General features: G+C 40.4%; 1 protein-coding gene across 2 annotated transcripts in view; it reads left to right on the forward strand.

Annotated features, from left to right (window-relative positions):
- Positions 1-17,983, forward strand: part of LOC140212077 (wings apart-like protein homolog) — a 187,237-nt gene that overhangs the window by 113,577 nt on the left and 55,677 nt on the right. For both annotated transcript variants that reach the window (XM_072282570.1, XM_072282569.1), the window contains 5 exons: positions 1,100-1,236; positions 10,221-10,332; positions 11,928-12,152; positions 14,075-14,186; positions 17,632-17,729. In XM_072282570.1, coding sequence (XP_072138671.1) covers positions 1,100-1,236; positions 10,221-10,332; positions 11,928-12,152; positions 14,075-14,186; positions 17,632-17,729 — 684 coding nt within the window. The remainder of the gene's footprint in view (positions 1-1,099; positions 1,237-10,220; positions 10,333-11,927; positions 12,153-14,074; positions 14,187-17,631; positions 17,730-17,983) is intronic.

The raw sequence follows: 17,983 nt of genomic DNA on the forward strand, positions 1-17,983 counted from the left end.
AACCATGGTAGCATGGAGGTTAGCACGGGGCTGTAACAGTTCAGGGTTTTCCAGTGTTCAGAGTTCAATTGCGACACTGTTCTGTAAGGAGTTTGTACGTCCTTCCTGTGGAATGCCGAGTTTTCTTCAGGTCCCCAGGTTTCCTACTGGGTAGGTTAATTTGTCATTGTAAATTGTCTGTGATTAGATTTGAGTTAATCGGTTTTGTCAGGTTGCTGGGGTGGCATGGCTGGAAGGGCCAGAAAGGCCTACTCCGCGCTGTATCGCTAAATTTAAAAAAGCAAATAAAATAAAGGAGTACAGAGATGGGATTGCTCTGCTTAAGGACTGATGTGGACTGAATGGCCTTATGTACAACAAATAATGAGACCATTAAGTTCGTCATGTTTTTGCTGAGCTCAAAGAACACATTAGGAATTCCCGCATCCTAGTTTGCAGTCTGTAGGCTGTTATTTGTTTCTGTATAAAAGAAAATAGGTTCAATGTCCCAAAATTAGGGTAGACCATTTAGACTAGCTATTTCTTCGTGCTTACTGCTTTCCCTTTATAGCTGACGGATCTGAGGATGAAAGTATGCTTCCAGCTAATTGGAGTGAAAATTGTCCTGTTAGTTACAATATGTTATTAAGTCAGAAGGTTATTTTTAATTTCTGTAACCTCCAGAGATGAGTTTCCACAGCCATGGTAAGAACATAAGAAATAGGAATGTGAGTAGGCTATCCAGTTCCTTGAGCCTGCTCCACAATTTAACAAGATCATGGCTGATTTTCTACAACAGTTGTTTTCCTGCTTTGTCCCCATATCCCCTGAGTTCTTCAATAGACAGAATTTTTTTGTATTGAGTTCCCATGTTTCATGGCATTGCATGCACAGATATACAAGGCCCAAAGACTTCACATTACCTCCCTGTATTGTCTGATTCCTTGCCTTTGCCATGCCAAAAGTACCTTCCTTTTGCGTCAGGGGAAAGCTGCATGCTGTGAGCCTTCCCTCAGGTTAATTGTGTGGGTTAATATCTGAGACGTGGTGTGACAAGTTACCTAGACCTTGTATTTAACTGATAAAAATCTGCTATTCTATTTTATTATTTTAATCTCAGCTGTACACTGTGGTCCAGCACGTGAAGCACTTCAATGACGTAGTGGAATTTGGAGAAAACCAAGAGTTTACAGATGACATTGAGTATTTGCTCAGTGGATTGAAGTGTTCTCAGCCTCTCAACACACGCTGCCTTAGGTAAGCTGCTGTGGGTTCTCTCTCTGCTCAAGTGTCCTCAGGACTGGGTGATATATTCTGTGTGATTATTGTTTGCAGTGTGAAACGGATTTGGCATTGCTTCTTTGGAATCCCCGCAGATTTTGCCTGACTATAAAAAGTCATTCAGGAGGAAGGAGATTACTGTGTCCTTTGTATAGAAAAAATGGCATTGGTTGTCACATAATAACAGCTCTGCTGAAGCTGGAACTTACTATCTTTCCAGTTTATCTAATGGTTTCATTCCTTTAATGTCTTGGGTAAATATTTCAGTAAATCAAATCAAGAGTTGAAAACCCACACCGTATCTCAAACAATAAATGGACCCTTCAGTGTGGCTGGAAGGTGTTTTGCTGCACTAATTGTCTGTAGTTTGTAGTGACAGAAAAGATCCTGTTGCTAAAATTAAACTTTCCCTCTTACCTCTACCATCTTACCAATATTCTACCCTCATCCAATATTTCCAGACTTAATAACTGCTTATTAGTCTCATTATTTTGTCCATCACAGATGAAGCGCTCCCCACCATTGAATACATTTACATGGAGCACTGCCACGATAAAGCAGCATCCGTCATGAAAAATCCCCACTATCCACGTCATGTCCTCTTTTTTTGCTGCTACCAGAAAAGCCTCATCACCAGGTTCAAAAACAGTTATTACCCTACAACGACCAGGCTCCTGAACCAGTGTAGTTAATTTTATTCTGATTCTATGATCTACAGACTCACTTTCAAGGATTCATTGCAGCTTATGTTCTTAGCATTTTTATTTGCATAATTTGTCTTGGTGTTTGTGAATCATTGTCCACTCATGTATAGCTTTCTGTAAAATTCTATTGTACTTCTTTTTCTTGTAAATCCCTGCAAAAGTAATCTCAAGGTAGTATATAGTAACATACATACTTTGATAAATCTTCATTGCACTTTGTTTATGGAACCCAGATGTAATTAGCCTACTGGATTTGGGTGAAGTGCTTAGAATACCCTTATTGTATCTTATAGCACAATTCAATAATGTTCTGGATTTTTTTTCTAAAGAAGCTCACGTCCAACACTAATTCAGGTTAAATTCTCTTTTTGCATCTGATTTCTAGCTGATATTGCCTATCAATCACTTTCTGGACCATTCCATGACTCTTTTGCCAGTTGATGCAACTTCTTCTAGTAGGCTGGCCACCAGCAAAACTACTTAGTGAGACATGATACCATCAGGATACTGAAATGATTACAGGTTTCCCCCGCCATCTGAAGGTAGAGCGTTCCAATGGAACGGTTCGTAAGCCGAAATGTCGTAAAGTGAAGAAGCAATTACCATTTATTAATATGGGAAAAATTTTTGAGCGTTTCCAGACCCAGAAACTAACCTACCAAATCATGCCAAATAACACATAAAACCTAAAATAATAGTAACATATAGTAAAAGCAGGAATGATATGATAAATACACAGCCTATATAAAGTAGAAATACGTTTTGCAATCATTGAAGCACTGTCTAGCACAGCGAAAATCTCACGCATGCGCTCTCGGCAGGAGCACTCCCTCCAGTAACCTTTAAGCTACGAGGCTGCCAAATCGTACAAAATAACAAATCATGCTAAATAACACAAAAATACGCAGCCCATATAAAGTAGAAATACTCTTTGCAGTCATTGAAGCACAGTCTAGCACAGCGAAAATCTCACGCATGCGCTCTCGGCGGAAGCACTGTCAGCGCAGGCGCTGTCGGTGGAAGCACTCTCCAGTACCCTTTAAGCAACGAGGCTGCCAAATCATACCAAATAACAAATCATACTAAATAACACGAAGATACACAACCTATATAAAGTAGAAATAATGTATGTACAGTGTAGTTTCACTTACGGGAATTGGGATGGTGTGTTAGGCTGAGTCGTCGGAAATTGGAGTGGTGGAAGGTAGAGGAGACTGGGGTGTCATCTCATCGTAGTCTGTTTCCAATAGGGTAGCCAGGTCATCATCTTCTATGTCTGCCTGCCACGATATCGAAGGTCGAGGTTCGTCGTCTGCTGTGGCTGATGTGCAAGGCTTGAAAAAGGACAGTATACTTGACTGCTGAGCCTCGCGCATTTTTCTATCATATGGTTCTTTGTAAGCACTCAAAACATCTGCAAACCTGCCCTAAACCTACGTGCCCTTTCAAAATTAAAGTCATACTTTTCTGCAATCATTGCAGCGCTGTCAATCGCAGCGAAAATCTCACGCAACTGCTTCACGTTCAGTCCCTGGACGACTTCATTTTCGCTACTGCGTTTGGTTTCGATTGTTATCCTTTCCTCTTGCAATTGCATCAGCTCTTCATCTGTCAATTCTTGGTCATGGGATGCCAAAACCTCCTCAAAGTCATCTTCATCAACTTCCACAAACCCAGCCTCCTCAGCCAAGCTCGCTATTGTCGTATTTATTGTTGATGGTTCGAAGCCTTTAAAATGGTTCACTGCTTCGGGACATAGTTTCCTCCAAACGCCATTTCTCATCGAGACTGTTAGCCTATCGAGAGCATCTCCAACGTTGGCGATTGCCAGTTTTATATTGTAGTCTTTCCAGATCTCTCGCAAAGATGCTTCGGAGTTGCCCTTTCTGGCAATAGCACTTATAATAAAACGCATCACATTTTGCATATAGTAAGCCTTAATTGTGGCTGTTAGGCCTTGGTCACACGGCTACAGCAACGATGTCGTATTCGGCGGTAAGAACGCAACACGAATGTTACCGCCATACTCGGTAATGCCAGGCGGATGAGCAGCACAATTATCGACAATCGCAAGACACCTATTATCAAGGTTATTTTCTCTACATTATTTTTCAACAAAAGGACTAACGTATCTGCTCATGTACTCAGAAAAAAGCACTTGGGTGTTCCAACTGCTTGGATCTGAACGGAACACAACGGGAAGTGTTTTCTTATCAACGCCTTTAAGTGCCCTCGGATTTTCTGAATGGTACACTAGTAGAGGCTTAAGGACAGCATCGCCAGTGGCGTTAATAATAGGCATTAGGGTAAACCTGTCCTTCGATGCCTTGTGTCCCTTAGCCTGCTTTTCTTCTTTCGAAATAAATGTCTTACTCAGCAATTTTTTCTAATAAATTGGAGTTTCGTCACAGTTAAACACTTGCTTATAAGAATAACCACCTTCTGTAATTATTTTCTTCAGTTCTGCTGGAAACCTTTCGGCAGCTTCAGTGTCAGCTGAAGCACTCTCTCCAGTAAACTATGAAAACCACCTGTGACTACCTTTAAATTCCACTTTTGCAACACTTACATCACCATCGGCCAGTGCTTTCTGTTTCAGCTTATTAAAAAGACTGACTGATTTTTTCCTTAAGTATAAGATAACTTAAAGGAACACCACATTTTGTGCACCCATCAATCCACTCAAGCAATAGACTTTCTATTTTATCCATTACTGGATGCCGACTAAGAGAGACCACTTTGCTACGAGCAGAATCAACAGTAACATCGACAGCTTTCAAGATTTTTTCTCTCTGCGTATAAATAGTGCGAATGGTGGATGCAGGCAAGTTCACCACGATCGAAACGCTTAATTATGTCTAGCTTTACGCTAAGTGTAACACCCTTACAAGCTCTTTTAGGCTTTTCCAATACCTTAGAACTCATCTTGCTAACGGACGCACAAAATAAATCAAGATAAAGCACGTGTTTAAGCAATAGCGGCTAGAATGCAGTTCTGGGGGAGGAGCTTGGCTGCCCGGGGCAAGCCCTGCTTTTTTTTTCGCACGCCGCCATTTTTTGCGCGCTGCTTTTTTTGTAACAGTGAAAAAACCTTCTGTTGGTGAAAACGGTACTAATGTAGGTCTTTCGTAACAGTGAGGTTTCGTAAAGCGAACGTTCAAAAAGCGGGGGACACCTGTATTGTGCTAAGTATGGTGATTCAGTGTTGGAAGCAGATTGCAGAAGAGGCAAGGCAGCATATAATCATTGATGTGTCATTGGGCACTGGACAAAAGGAGATTTGAACTAATTGTCATTCTTTAATCGATGTAGTTATGCTAAAGCTTCATATATTATGGAAGCCTGTGAATATATTCACACTGTACAGTAATTGTTACAGAATATTCAAGTTGAAAGTTTAGATTCACATGGACTGTGATAACCATTATACTATTGTGGTTTGATTGTATTTTAGCAATCACTTATTAAACTGCCAATAATCTGATATCACTGCTGCACTGAGCAAATCTCTGCTTAGTCATTGTGTACTAATTGAACACAGTACCTGGCAAATCCAGCTCAGTTATGACTAAAAATAAACTTGGTAATGGCAATCGCACTGCAGCTCACAGTGGAGTTCAAACTTCTCTGTTTTTGTTTATTGGGTTGCTAGGTAATGGTATTTAATATGGCTTTATTTCACTATGGAATTTGATTTTGGAAGGGAAGATAAAACAGTTCAGTTTCAATCCACAATTAAGTACTATTAATACATAGTGCTGTTGATAGGTGGTGATATATGTTATATCAGTACCTGTCAGTAGTTATAAGAACATTGTTTGTTAGTGCCAGCGCCTTCTATCTTGCTATCCGTGATCTCGCATTTGTCATTAAACAAAAAATTTATGAGGATATTACTGGGAGTAGAAGGTTTGACTTATAAGAGGAGGTCATTTGGCCAAGGACTATTATCCATGGGAGCATAGGAGGCCAGAGGGTGACAGTATTGGTGTTTTTTCAGTTATAAAGAGCAAAAAAGAAGTGAGAGTGGAGATCAGACTGATGGAAAGGTAGTAATGGGGACAAGGAAATGGCGGACGAACTGAATATGTATTTTGTGTCCGTTTTCACTGTGGAAGACACAAGCAGTATCCCAGAAGTTCAAGCATCTCAGCAGATAGAGTGAGTGTTTTTGCTATTACTAAGGGAAGGTACTTGGGAAGCTGAAAGTTCTGAAGGTAGATAAGTCCAGATGAACTACACCCCAACATTCTGGACAAGGTAGCAGAAGAGATTTTCGAGGCACTAGTACAGTTAGCCTGACTCAGTGGTTGGGAAGATGTTGGAGTCCATTATTAAGGATGAGGTTTCAGGGTACTTGGAGGCGCATGATAAAGTAGGCCAAAGTCCTGGTTTCCCTGAGGGGAAACCTTAAATGACAAATCTGTTGGAATTTTTTGAAGAAAATAACAGGCAAGATAGTTAAAGGAGCCGATGGACCGAATGGCCTACTTGTGTTCTTGTGAGTTGTGGATGTTGTTTACTTGGATTTTCAGAAGACTTTTGACAAGGTGCCACACATGAGGCTGCTTAACAAGATGAGAGCCCATTGTATTACAGGAAAGGTACTAGTATTGATAGAAGGTTGACTGACTGGCATGAGACAAAGAGATGGAATAAAGGGAGCCTTCTCTGGTTGGTTGCTGATGACTAGTGGTGTTCCGCATGTTTGGTGTTGGGGCCACTTCTTTATATGTTGTACGTCAATGATTTGGATGCCAGAATTGTAGCTTTGTGGCCAGGTTTGCAGACAATATGAAGATAAGTGGAATGGCAAGAAGTGTTGATGGAGCAGGGAATCTGCAAAAGGGCTTAAATTGGGAGATTTAGAACAGAAGTGGCAGGTGGAATGTAATGTAAGGAAGTGTAGTGCAGGTTGAGTCAGAGGTAAATACATTGTTTGCATTCATTTTGAAAAGACTAGAATATAAGAGCAGGGTTATAATGCTGAGCCTATATAAGGCATTGGTCAGACTGTACTTAGAATATTTTGAGCAGTTTTAGGGCTCTTAACTAAGAAAAGATGTGCTGGCATTGGCGAGGATCCAGAGGAAGTTCACGAGAATAATTTTGGGAATGAAATGGTGAACATTTGAGGTGCGTTAAATGGCTTTGGACCTGTACTTTTTGGAATGTAGAAGAATGAGGGGGGGTCTCATTGAAATCTATTGAGTATTGAAAGATGTGGATGTGGGGAGGGTATTTCCTAAAGTAGGTGAGTCTAGGTCCAGAGGGAATAGCCTCAATAGTGGGTTGCCCATTTAGAAGAGATGAGGAATTTCTTTAGCCAAAGGGTAGTGAATCTGTGGAACTCATTGCCACAGGAAGCTATGGAGGCCAAGTTTTTGAGTATATTTAAAGCAAAGGTTGATAAGTTCTTGCTTAGTCAGGGCATTAATGGTTATAGGGAGAAGGCAGGAGACTGGTGCTGAGTGGAATAACAAATCAGCCTTGATGGAATGATGAAGCAGGTTCAATGGGCTGAATGGCCTGATTCTGCTCCTAGGCCATTTGGTCTTTTTCTCAGGGAAGGGGAGTCCAAAACCTGTGGCATAGCTTTCAAGTGAGAGCAACAGCAACACCTTTTTCGTACAGAGGTGGTATGTATGTGATACAAGCTGCCAGAAGGAATGTCAAAGGCAGGTATAACTACATTTAAAAGACATTTGGGCAGATACATTGAGAAAAGAGGTTTATAGAGCTATGAAGCAAATGCAGGAAAATGGGATTAGCTCAGTTAGTTGACATGAGAGTTGAGCTGAAAGGCTGTATAGTTCTGTGACTCTGTGCTATACACTTAATTGGAAAAAGTGCAGATGTTTTGCCTCTTGATGGACTGTTTGGGCCCTTGGATGGTTGGAGAGGAAGAGGTTTAAAGAGCAAGTGTTATTTCTCCAATGGTTGTATGTGGAAGTACTGGGAAAAGGGAGTGATGGATGATATGGAAGAGCAAAAAGAACAGTCCCCTTGACGCTGAAAGAAGGAAGGGAATAAAATGGGTTGGATTTCCACCAAATGGGGAGGACAAGGAACTCCAGTTGTGCGATCTGTAGGAGAGGGGTGAAAGCAGGAAATGAACACAGGGATGAAGCCCTGTCAACTATAGTAGAGATGAAGTTGCAGTTAAGGAAAAAGAAGACATCATAAAATCGCTGCCATAGGAAATCTCATCATTAGAGCAGCTATGGCAAAGTTCAAGATCAGGTTTACTTGTCATTCAACTATGTATGAAGACCCATGAACACAGCCAAATGAAACAGCATTACACTGGGGCCAAGATGCAAAATACAGTATCAACAGTCATACATAGCCCAAGGTACATATAGCACATATGATATCAGTAAAATATAGTCACACAAAACATAGAGTCCAAGGCCCTGAGTCCATGAATGTTGTAGCAGTCTGCAGTCAAACACAATATGGCGTGTTTTCTGCCAAGTGAACGCTGGGGGAGATAAAGAAGTTAAGGTGTAGGCTTACAGAAAGCAAGATGGAAAGAGGTTCAGTAGAGACAGCTGTGGGACTCAGCTGGCTTATAGTGGGTATTAGTCATGAACCTATTTACCAAAATGTATGTTGATAAATCAAAGGGAAAACGCACATATGTATTATCCATGTGAAAATGAGTAGGATGGATATTACTAGGAAAATTAATGAAATTTCACACTGTGGGTGTGTAGGAAGCAATGTCAATGCACTTTGCAATATAATGAAATAAAGTGAGGGCTGTTTAATAGAACAGCAACAAGAATCGTTTCACAAATACCTTGAAGAGGGATGCACAACTTGGGCCCACAATAGTTCACATAGCTGTACTTTTTATCTTCGTGCAAATGAGTCAAGTTGAAGGTGAGGTTGTTCTTGTAAGAGAGAATTCAATGGGTGAATAAAAGTGGCAATAGAAGGGGACTGGTTGGGCCTCTGTTGAAGAAGGAAGTGAAGGGGCCTCTAACTCCCCTTGTATGAGATGATATAGGATTATATACATGGTAAAAGTTAGCAGGTCAGCATCTGGAAACTATCCAAGTGGTATCATGGATGTAGGTGGGAAGGGACAGGATAAGAGAAGGTAGAATATTTTAATGAAAGAAGAAATAAGTTTTGTGGGGTGAATGTAGGCTGAAATAGTGGGTCTACCAGGATCGTCTTAATTGTGGGTGGCCACAATTTCCCCTCCCACAGGGGAGGGGGAAAACAGGCAGTTTGAGATTGTCCAATGTTGATCTACAGATGAAGTGAGGTTGGTCAATAATCTCGTATTCAGTAAGGTTGTGGCTTTTATGAGGAAGTGTCTGAGCTGATACTTCTGTGAAAGATACTGGTGAATCAAACTACCACAGCACTGGCTGTGGTGAGCAGGTTGTTCCAAGTCTGGGGTGGGAGATAGGATAAAGCATGGGCAGTAGAATAGTTGAGATAAACAATATAATATCTGCATTTACTGATGAATCAACAAAGGAAGGGTAAAAAGACCATTGGATTGTGAAGTCTGGAGACAGGAGATAAGGTCCTCAATCCAGAGTAAGGACTTCAAGTGAAAGTGGCGTGATAACACTCAATGGCATGTCAGATGGTGACATTGGGGCATGAGGTCAAGCCTCTTCTGAGTGTTGGAAAAGAGGAAGAAATTGTGATGAAAATAGAATGAGGTGTGACTGTAAGGAGAATGGGTCAAAATACATTGAAGCGATAGAAAGATCTTAAGGAGAACTGCAATTCAGGAACTGTTGGAGTTTGCAATATTTGATGTCAGAAAGAAATAAAATAGTTTATTTGTTGAAACAATTGAGCACTAAATGTAATATGCTAACTGTGGTCTCGGCATTGGAGAAACCAAAAAGGGAATTAGGTTATTCCTTTGCAAGAGAGATTCTATTTGCTATTTACTTTAATTCTTCATCTCATTCCTACTTTGATCTGTTTTCAGCCTTCACAGTGCCCAGTGTGAGTTTAAGGAACAGTACCTATTCTTTGTCTTGGCCCATTCGTGACCAAGACTCCGAAACACTGAGTTAATTTATCTCTTCACAGGTGCTGCTTGAAGTGTGGAGTACTTGCAGGGTTTCCTGATTTTGTCTCAGATTTCAGCATCTCAGGTTTCCTGATTTTGTCTCAGATTTCAGCATCTCAGGTTTTTGTTCCAATTCATATTGTAGCTTTTTGTTCCTGAGAAGGTTCATACCTCCCTTTAAGTCTTGCATTTATTTTGTCTTTCAGTATTATCAGCTTGGCCACCAAGTGTGCCATGCCCAGTTTCCGAATGCACCTAAGAGCTCATGGGATGGTAGCCATGGTCTTCAAGACACTGGATGATGCACAAAAGAACCAGGTAAGATCTTCTCAATATTTAGAGGAAGGTCTATCAAAGACAATTTTTGTGGCACATCATTTAAGTTCCAAAGTATGCAAGTATTAGACTGGAATTTACATGATTAGTTAATTAGATGGGCTTATGAACAGAGAGGGCAGGAGAGATTTAAAAAAGAATGCTGGAGCTTACAGCTTTGACAGCTGAGATGTGGCTGGCAGTGGTGAAGCAATTAAAAGCAGTGACAGGCACAATAAGTAGAACTGGAAGAACACAGCAATCTGTAGGTTAGAGGAGATTTTGTGAGATGACTAGAGTGTCAAATAGCATAGAGTTCAGACACAAAGTATCTTCAATTAAATGTTTAGCATCAGGTTTTTATCACTGACATACAGTACATGCATATGTATATCTATCTATATATGTATATGTGCAAAAACTGTGAGGTAGTGTTCATGGGTTCATTGTCTGTTAAGAAATCTGTTGTTGGGGGGGGAAGGAGCTGTTCCTAAAACATTGAGTATGTGTCTTCAGGCTTCTGTACCTCCTCTCTGATGATGACAATGATTGATGGTGTTCATGTTATTTTAATCCTTGAACCAGTGTATGCCATTAAGCATGGGAACAGTGGAGGAATGGTCACAGCTGATGATTTCTGCACCCAGATGCCTCTGTCTCTCTGTTCCTCAGTGGCTCCCATTGTCCCATCGTTCTGAAAGTTCACTCTGATCTAAGTGGATAATATTGAATTGCATCTGTAATGATGTTCCCTTTTACTTAATCTGTCAGAATCCTTTGATGGGTTTCTGCTCCTAACTAAACAGCTTGCTCTATCTCCTGATTGGGAGTACGTAATTACTTTTCTTCTGATGTTCAGGTCCTTAGCTCCTCATCTGGAAACTTTACTCTAGGGTATGCTTGCCCCTTTATTTTACAGATTTCTGACTTTGATTTAAAAATAATGTACATCAAAATGTACAAGTATACCCACATTCACTTCTTCATAGTCATGCTACATAATTGAATATATATAGTAATACTGAATAGCATACACTATCCATTGACTTGCTGTCCACAAATCCATGTACTCACAAAGCCTGCCACGCATTACTGGGAATGTTGGTAATTATGGTGAGTTCTTTCAGAGCCCTTTCCTATGGAGTCTGACAAATCCTATCTGACATGGATTGCAGGGATATCTTGTGCTGGCAGATAGTCAAACATCACTAGTCGAGTGTAATTGGAGTCAGGATCAAGAACTTGAGTAGGTTTGCAACTTGAACCAGGGTCCAAAGTGTAGGCTGAGTGTGTGGCTAGGTTCAGGAATTCCAGAGGTTGGGAACATGAATAAGCTTGTGACTTGAGCCAGAGTCCAAAGTGTTTGGATGCTTCATCTTGCGAGTATATATGTTGATATCCATGTGGAAGTTAAACACTATATGTCGTTGGCAATCTTAGTGGTACTGCCAGAGGTCTCAGTAATGTCAATGTCTTTGTTGTTGGTCATTGAAAGTCCACCCCTAGTGAGAATTTGGTATACTTGCTGAGTGTTCTACATTTTTAAGTATGTGCCCATTTGTTGAGCATCTCTCACAGATTTTGCATTGAATTGTCAGAATCTAGCTCTTTGCACGGCCGCACTAATGTACATCCTGAGCCGAGACCGACTGAATATGGACTTGGATCGAGCCAGTCTGGACTTGATGATTCGCCTCCTAGAGTTGGATCAGGACCCATGCTCACGTCAGCTGAATGAGAAAGAAATGAAAAAGATAAAAGAGAAAATCCGCAAGCTCTGTGAAACTGTTCACAACAGGCATCTGGATTTAGAGAATATCACGGTAAGACGAAACACCTTTGTATGTATCTTCTTTATTCACAGTTTAAGGGAAGTACTTTCTTTACATCCAGTGGCTTATTGGTACTTCCTGAAGTCAAAGTGTTGCTGTAGATAACTCTGGTAGGCCGTAGTTTCTCTGTCATCTAGTGTTTGCTCATATTCTTGACTCGGCTCAGCCAATACTGAGTTGCTGCCTATCAAGTTATTAACGTACAAGTGAATATAATGTCCTGCCTTGACTTTTTACAAACTTCTCTATTCTCTTGATTAGCATTGCAGTTTTGCTGTTGAGAGTCAGACAGGAGCATTGCAGCAAAGCCCAGCTAAAGCAACATTATGACAAGTCCATAATTTTTTTCTTGTTAAAGCAGCACAGTGATGACAAGGCTGTTAAATTACTATAGTCGTAATCCAGGGGATAATCTCAGCAAGGCAGCTGTGATATAAAATCATTTAGCAATCTGGAATCCTTTGAGGAGGTTCTCATTGATAACAGTGTCAACAAAACAAAAGATACTGGGTAGTTCTAAAATTTCATGTTGTTCACCATTATCCTAATTGGTATGAAAACTGCTTTGTCTAGCCTGTTTGTGACTCAGAGCATTTGGGAATGGACAGAGGATGTAATTGCATTTGTCTCCTTTTTCACCGTATGCTGTTATCAAGATCCTTTGCACAAAAGTTTCTTGACAAAACATCAGTTAATCAAAGTGGGCATTCCGCACTTGATACCAAGCTTGACTGACAGTTGGCACTTGAAGTTGCTGGGGTCACCTTGTGAATGGTGGGTGGAGGAGGAAGTGGAACTTGGCAGTGGAGAGGAGGGTGGAGGGAGAAGGAGAGGATACATATCATGGAAAGAGGAGGAGAGTGGTGTGTTTGCAATGTCTGGTGAATAAGGGTAGAGAGGATATTAGTTGGACCTTTAACGAGTGTGTTATGTAAGAAATTGATTGACATAAAGGAGGAGGGTCCCACAGGATGCAGATGGGTTGAAGGGGGAAGCTAATCATGAGAGAAGGAATGGTGAAGTTACAGGTGAAAGGTTACAAGAATGCAAAACAGCTAGGGGAGGAAAGGGCTACAGGAGACTGAGTTCAGCTGTCGCCAGTCTAAGTTGTGGGAATGTGCAACTGTTCAGGAGATGCAGCCTTTCTGTGATTCCACTTTCATTTTTGAAACAGAATTTCTCCAATAACACCTCTCTCCTCATCTCTCCCTTTAACTCTACCTATCATGTTCTTTTGAACATGGGAGGTCATTTGAACTGGATAGTTGAAGTTATTCATAATGATGGTCTGTTTCACCATCATTAAATCAAGAATTTCAGTACATTCATTGAGCATTTATATTCCAAATCCTTAAACCATAACTGTTAATTATCCAATTACAAATGACAGATAAACTTGTACAATTCCATTGGAAAATGATAGATTTGTATTCTGGGTGCATTGTGCTTCTGCTAGCTAGCTTTATGTATTCTGGCCCACTGGCATTTTCAGTATTTCAGGGCTATCAGCAATCATCGATCTTTATGGGGTTAAACAATGCAAACTACAACAGCACATGGCAAGGACAGGGAAAGGTAGTCCAAAATCAAGATTTTTCTTAACCATTACCAGCAAGGAAGGTCAAGTGACAAGAGACTCAATTGATGTTGGACTTCAAATGATCATTGTTCATTTCCGTGGCTCTCATACTGTCATAGGAATCAAGTGAAGGTAGAAGTGTTAATCTGGGAGAAGGGAGAAAGGACACAATTCTGTCTGCTTTCATTATGGATGATGTCTGATTCATGCCTACTGCTTGTATTGTCCAACAGAATATTGCATTATTTTGTGAGACCAGAGGTAATTAAAGTGCTTACGGGATTGAGATGTGCCTTTCTTCTTTTTAGAGCTAATTCTGTTTTCTTTTGGATAGACGGGACACTTGGCAATGGAGACACTGCTCTCCCTCACATCCAAACGAGCAGGTGACTGGTTTAAAGAGGAATTGAGACTCCTAGGAGGATTGGACCATATTGTAGATAAAGGTACATGAATATTATTATGTTTGTGCAATCTCTTCAATTGTGAGCATAATTCTTCCTTCTCATATCATATGCCAGTGGTAGCAATCGTTATATAGTTGCAAGAAAAAGTTTGTGAACCCTTTGCAATTACCTGGTTTTCTGCATTAATTACTCAAAATATGGTCTGATCTTCATCTGCATCACAATAATAGACAAACACAATCTGACTTAACTAATACCACACAACAATTATACATTTCGTGTCCTTATTGAACACATTGTTTAATCATTCATAGTCCAGGCTGGAAAATGTATGTGAACCCTTGTATTTAATAGCTGGTAGAACCTCCTCTAACAGCAATAACCTTCACCAAATGTTTCCTGGAGCTGTTGATCAGACTTGCACAATGGTGAGGAGGAATTTTAGACCATTTCTTCAATTAGGTTAAGGTGTGGACTCTGACTTAGCTATTACAGAACACAAAGTTTCTTCTTTTTAAACCAATCTCTTACTGATTTACTCTTGTCTTTCAACTTCTATTAAGCTTCAGCTGATAGACTGCTGCCCTGGCATTCTGTAAAATGTCATGATACAATTTTGATTTCACTGTTCCTCAATGATTTGCAAGCTGTCCAGGCCATGAGGCAGCAAAGCAACTCCAAGCCATGATGCTCCTTCCACCATGCTTCACAGTTGGGATGAGTCTTTGGTGTTGGTGTGTAGTGCCCCTTTTCCAACAAACATAGCGATGTGCATTTCTGCCAAGCAATTTTTTTTTTTTTTTTTAGAGAGAGAGCAGTGGTTTCCTCCGTGATGTCCTTCCCTGAACACCGTTCTTTTTCTTATAGTGGACACACGAACGGAGACTTTAGCAAGTTCTAGAGATTTCTGCAGGTCTTTTGCTGTTACCCGGGTTCTTTTTCACCTCCTTCAGCATTGCACGTTGTGCTTTTGATGTGATCTTTGTAGGATACCCTCTTCTAGGGAGAGTAGTAGCAGTACTGAATTTCCTCCATTTGTAGCCAATTTTGAACACTCAGGCGCTTTTGAAACCTTTTCCAGCTTGATGCTTCTCTGCAATTCTTCCTCTAAGATTCTCTGGAAGTTGTTTTGATTGAGGCATGGTGCACATACACAGATCTTTCTTGAGAAGAGCTATCTCTGTCAGTAACCTGACTTTGTGTGGCTTTTTTTATAGAGCAGGACTCATAAAATGTGGTCTGATTTTCATCTAAGTCACAGTAACAGTCAAACACAATCTGCCTAAACTAATAACACAAACAATTGTACTACTTCATATCAGTATTGAGTATATTACAATCCACACCTCCAATCTCATCTCATTATTGGAACACCTGGCTCCAAATAGCTTTTGTAGAAGACATTACCCCAGAGGTCCACATACCTTTTCGAACCTAGACTGTGATTGTTTAAATGGTGTACTCAATATTGATGGGAAGTACAATTGTTTTGTGTTATTAGTTTAGGCAGATTGTCTGTCTGTTATTGTGACTTGGATGAAGATCAGACCACATTTCATGAGTAATTAATGCAGAAAACCATTGCAAAGGGCTCACAAACTTTATTGCAACTGTATATTAATGTCCAAGTTTTGAAGCTGGTTTGTGGTATCTGTTATAATCAAGTAGGCACTATTTTGCAGTGTATGCTGCTGTTTGAACTCTATAGCAGTAATTGGCTTTTGAATTTTCATCAATATCCTTTTCCTGTTTAGGGATGTTCATATTTTTTAAAATTAAAAAGCAATTATCTGCAGATGCTAAAAATCTGAAACGTAAAGAGAAAATGCTGGAAATAGTCACAGGTTCACAGCATCAATGAAGAAAGACACCATTGTGCAAGATCATCAGCTTCAGCGTGAATTCTGTTTCTGTCATCAGTTGCAGCCTGAAAATTTCCAGCCTTTTCTGCTTTTCTTCATCAATTTAGTGATGGATGTGTTATCCAGGTACTACTTCTATAGCTTGGTAGCTGCAGACATTATTGTTCCATTGAGACCTCCATTCTAGTTAGGTACTAAACATGGTGTATTGTTGGAATCGCCCACACAATTTCAGCAATAATAGTTGAACATCCAGCACCTGGCTATATGGCTGCCTGTCCATGCATGAGTATAATACACTGTGCAGTAGAGTATATCAAGACCAGCTGGCCATTCCTCCTTATAGATGTGTGCATCTGAGTTAGTGCTGTTAGGCATATCTGCATGCTGGATGATTGCCTTCATCATTTCTGAAAATGATTGAATGGCTTGTCATATGAAGAGTGTTTGATAGCTCTCGGCCTGAATTCACTAGAGTTCAGAAGAATGAGGGGTGACTTCATTGAAGCCTTTCAAACGGTGAAAGGCCTTGATAGAGTGGATGTGCAGAATATGTTTCCAGTGGTGGGAGAGTCTAAGACCAGAGGACATCATCTCAGAAATGAGGTGGAATTGTTTTAGCCAGAGAGTAGTGAATCTTTGCCACAGGCAGATGTGGAGACCAAGTCTTATATATATTTAAGGCAGAGGTTCATAGATTCTTGATTGGTCAGGGCATGAAGGGATATGGGGAGAAGACAGAAGATTGGGCCTGAGTAGAAAATTGGATCAGCCATGATGACATGGCAGAGCAAACTTGATAGTCCAAATGGCTTAATTCTGCCCCTATATCTTATGGGCCTATGGTCTTGTCATTTCACATCTAAACAATGGCTCTTAGTTCCTTGGCAGCACATAACTCTGGATTAGTCACCGAAGAGTTTGACTTCATTGTCCTGAGTGACTAGTATATAATGTCATGGATAGCATGAAGCAGTCTTCAATGTGCTAGTGGACAGATGTGTGATTTGGGTCTCCTATGGTGTTTGGGTGGCAGTTGGTCGAGATGTTTTCTGGATCTTTGTCTGATATCAATGAGCGAACAGAATATCTCCAAAGGATGGGTGGGGGTGGACAGAAGAATCATCCAATGGGCACCAAGATGAAGTTTGGGGTGAGGGGAAACTATAGTAAAGGTGGTTCTGGTCTTGGGGAGCAGCCTTATAGGGATATGGAGAGCTGGTTCAGGTCTCCCAACCATATCTTGGGCTCATTTGAAGCAGCCCTATTTCAGGGAGTCCTGGCTTCCCATACCTCTTTATTAAGTTAATCAGTCAAGTAAAATTAATATTTTTGGATCTGTTCTTGTTTCCTCCTGAAGAATTATCAGTTGGATGTATTGCAAAAAAAAAACTGAACTTTTTAATTCTATGAAAGTATCTGTACTTGCCAGTTCAGTGGATTTTGATACACCAGGAATTTGTGATCTGGCATCATGTTTTTTACCTTCCCAGTGGGAATTCATTTGGGTAATTTTTCTGGGGTTGGAACTCAGTTTCCTGATCAGTTACTTTAGTGGTCAGTTAGTTTGAGAGGAGAACAAGTTAAACATAACCAAGTTAATTCTTATTCTGCTTTAACAGTAAAAGAATGTGTGGATCAGTTAAGTGAAAATGAAGAGGAGGACAAACTGGTTGCATCATTATGGGGTGCAGAGCGCTGTTTACGTGTGTTGGAAAGTGTAAGTGTGACATTGATGCACGGCATCCATTTTTAATTTGTATTTTGAGCATAACACTCAACAGTGTTTGACAGAATAGAGGAATGTTTCTTCCAGATATCTAAACAGCATCACTAAATATCAATTCCTTGTCTGTAATTAGTACACAGGGCTCCATTTATACTCCTTTCTGATGTAAGCGTTCACAGAAAAATAGGCTTTCAGCATAGGAAGAGATAATTTGGCACATCCATGCCGGGTTCTAAGCAGCAGCA

Source organism: Mobula birostris, chromosome 18, assembly GCF_030028105.1.
Source record: "Mobula birostris isolate sMobBir1 chromosome 18, sMobBir1.hap1, whole genome shotgun sequence".
Taxonomy (NCBI): domain Eukaryota; kingdom Metazoa; phylum Chordata; class Chondrichthyes; order Myliobatiformes; family Myliobatidae; genus Mobula; species Mobula birostris.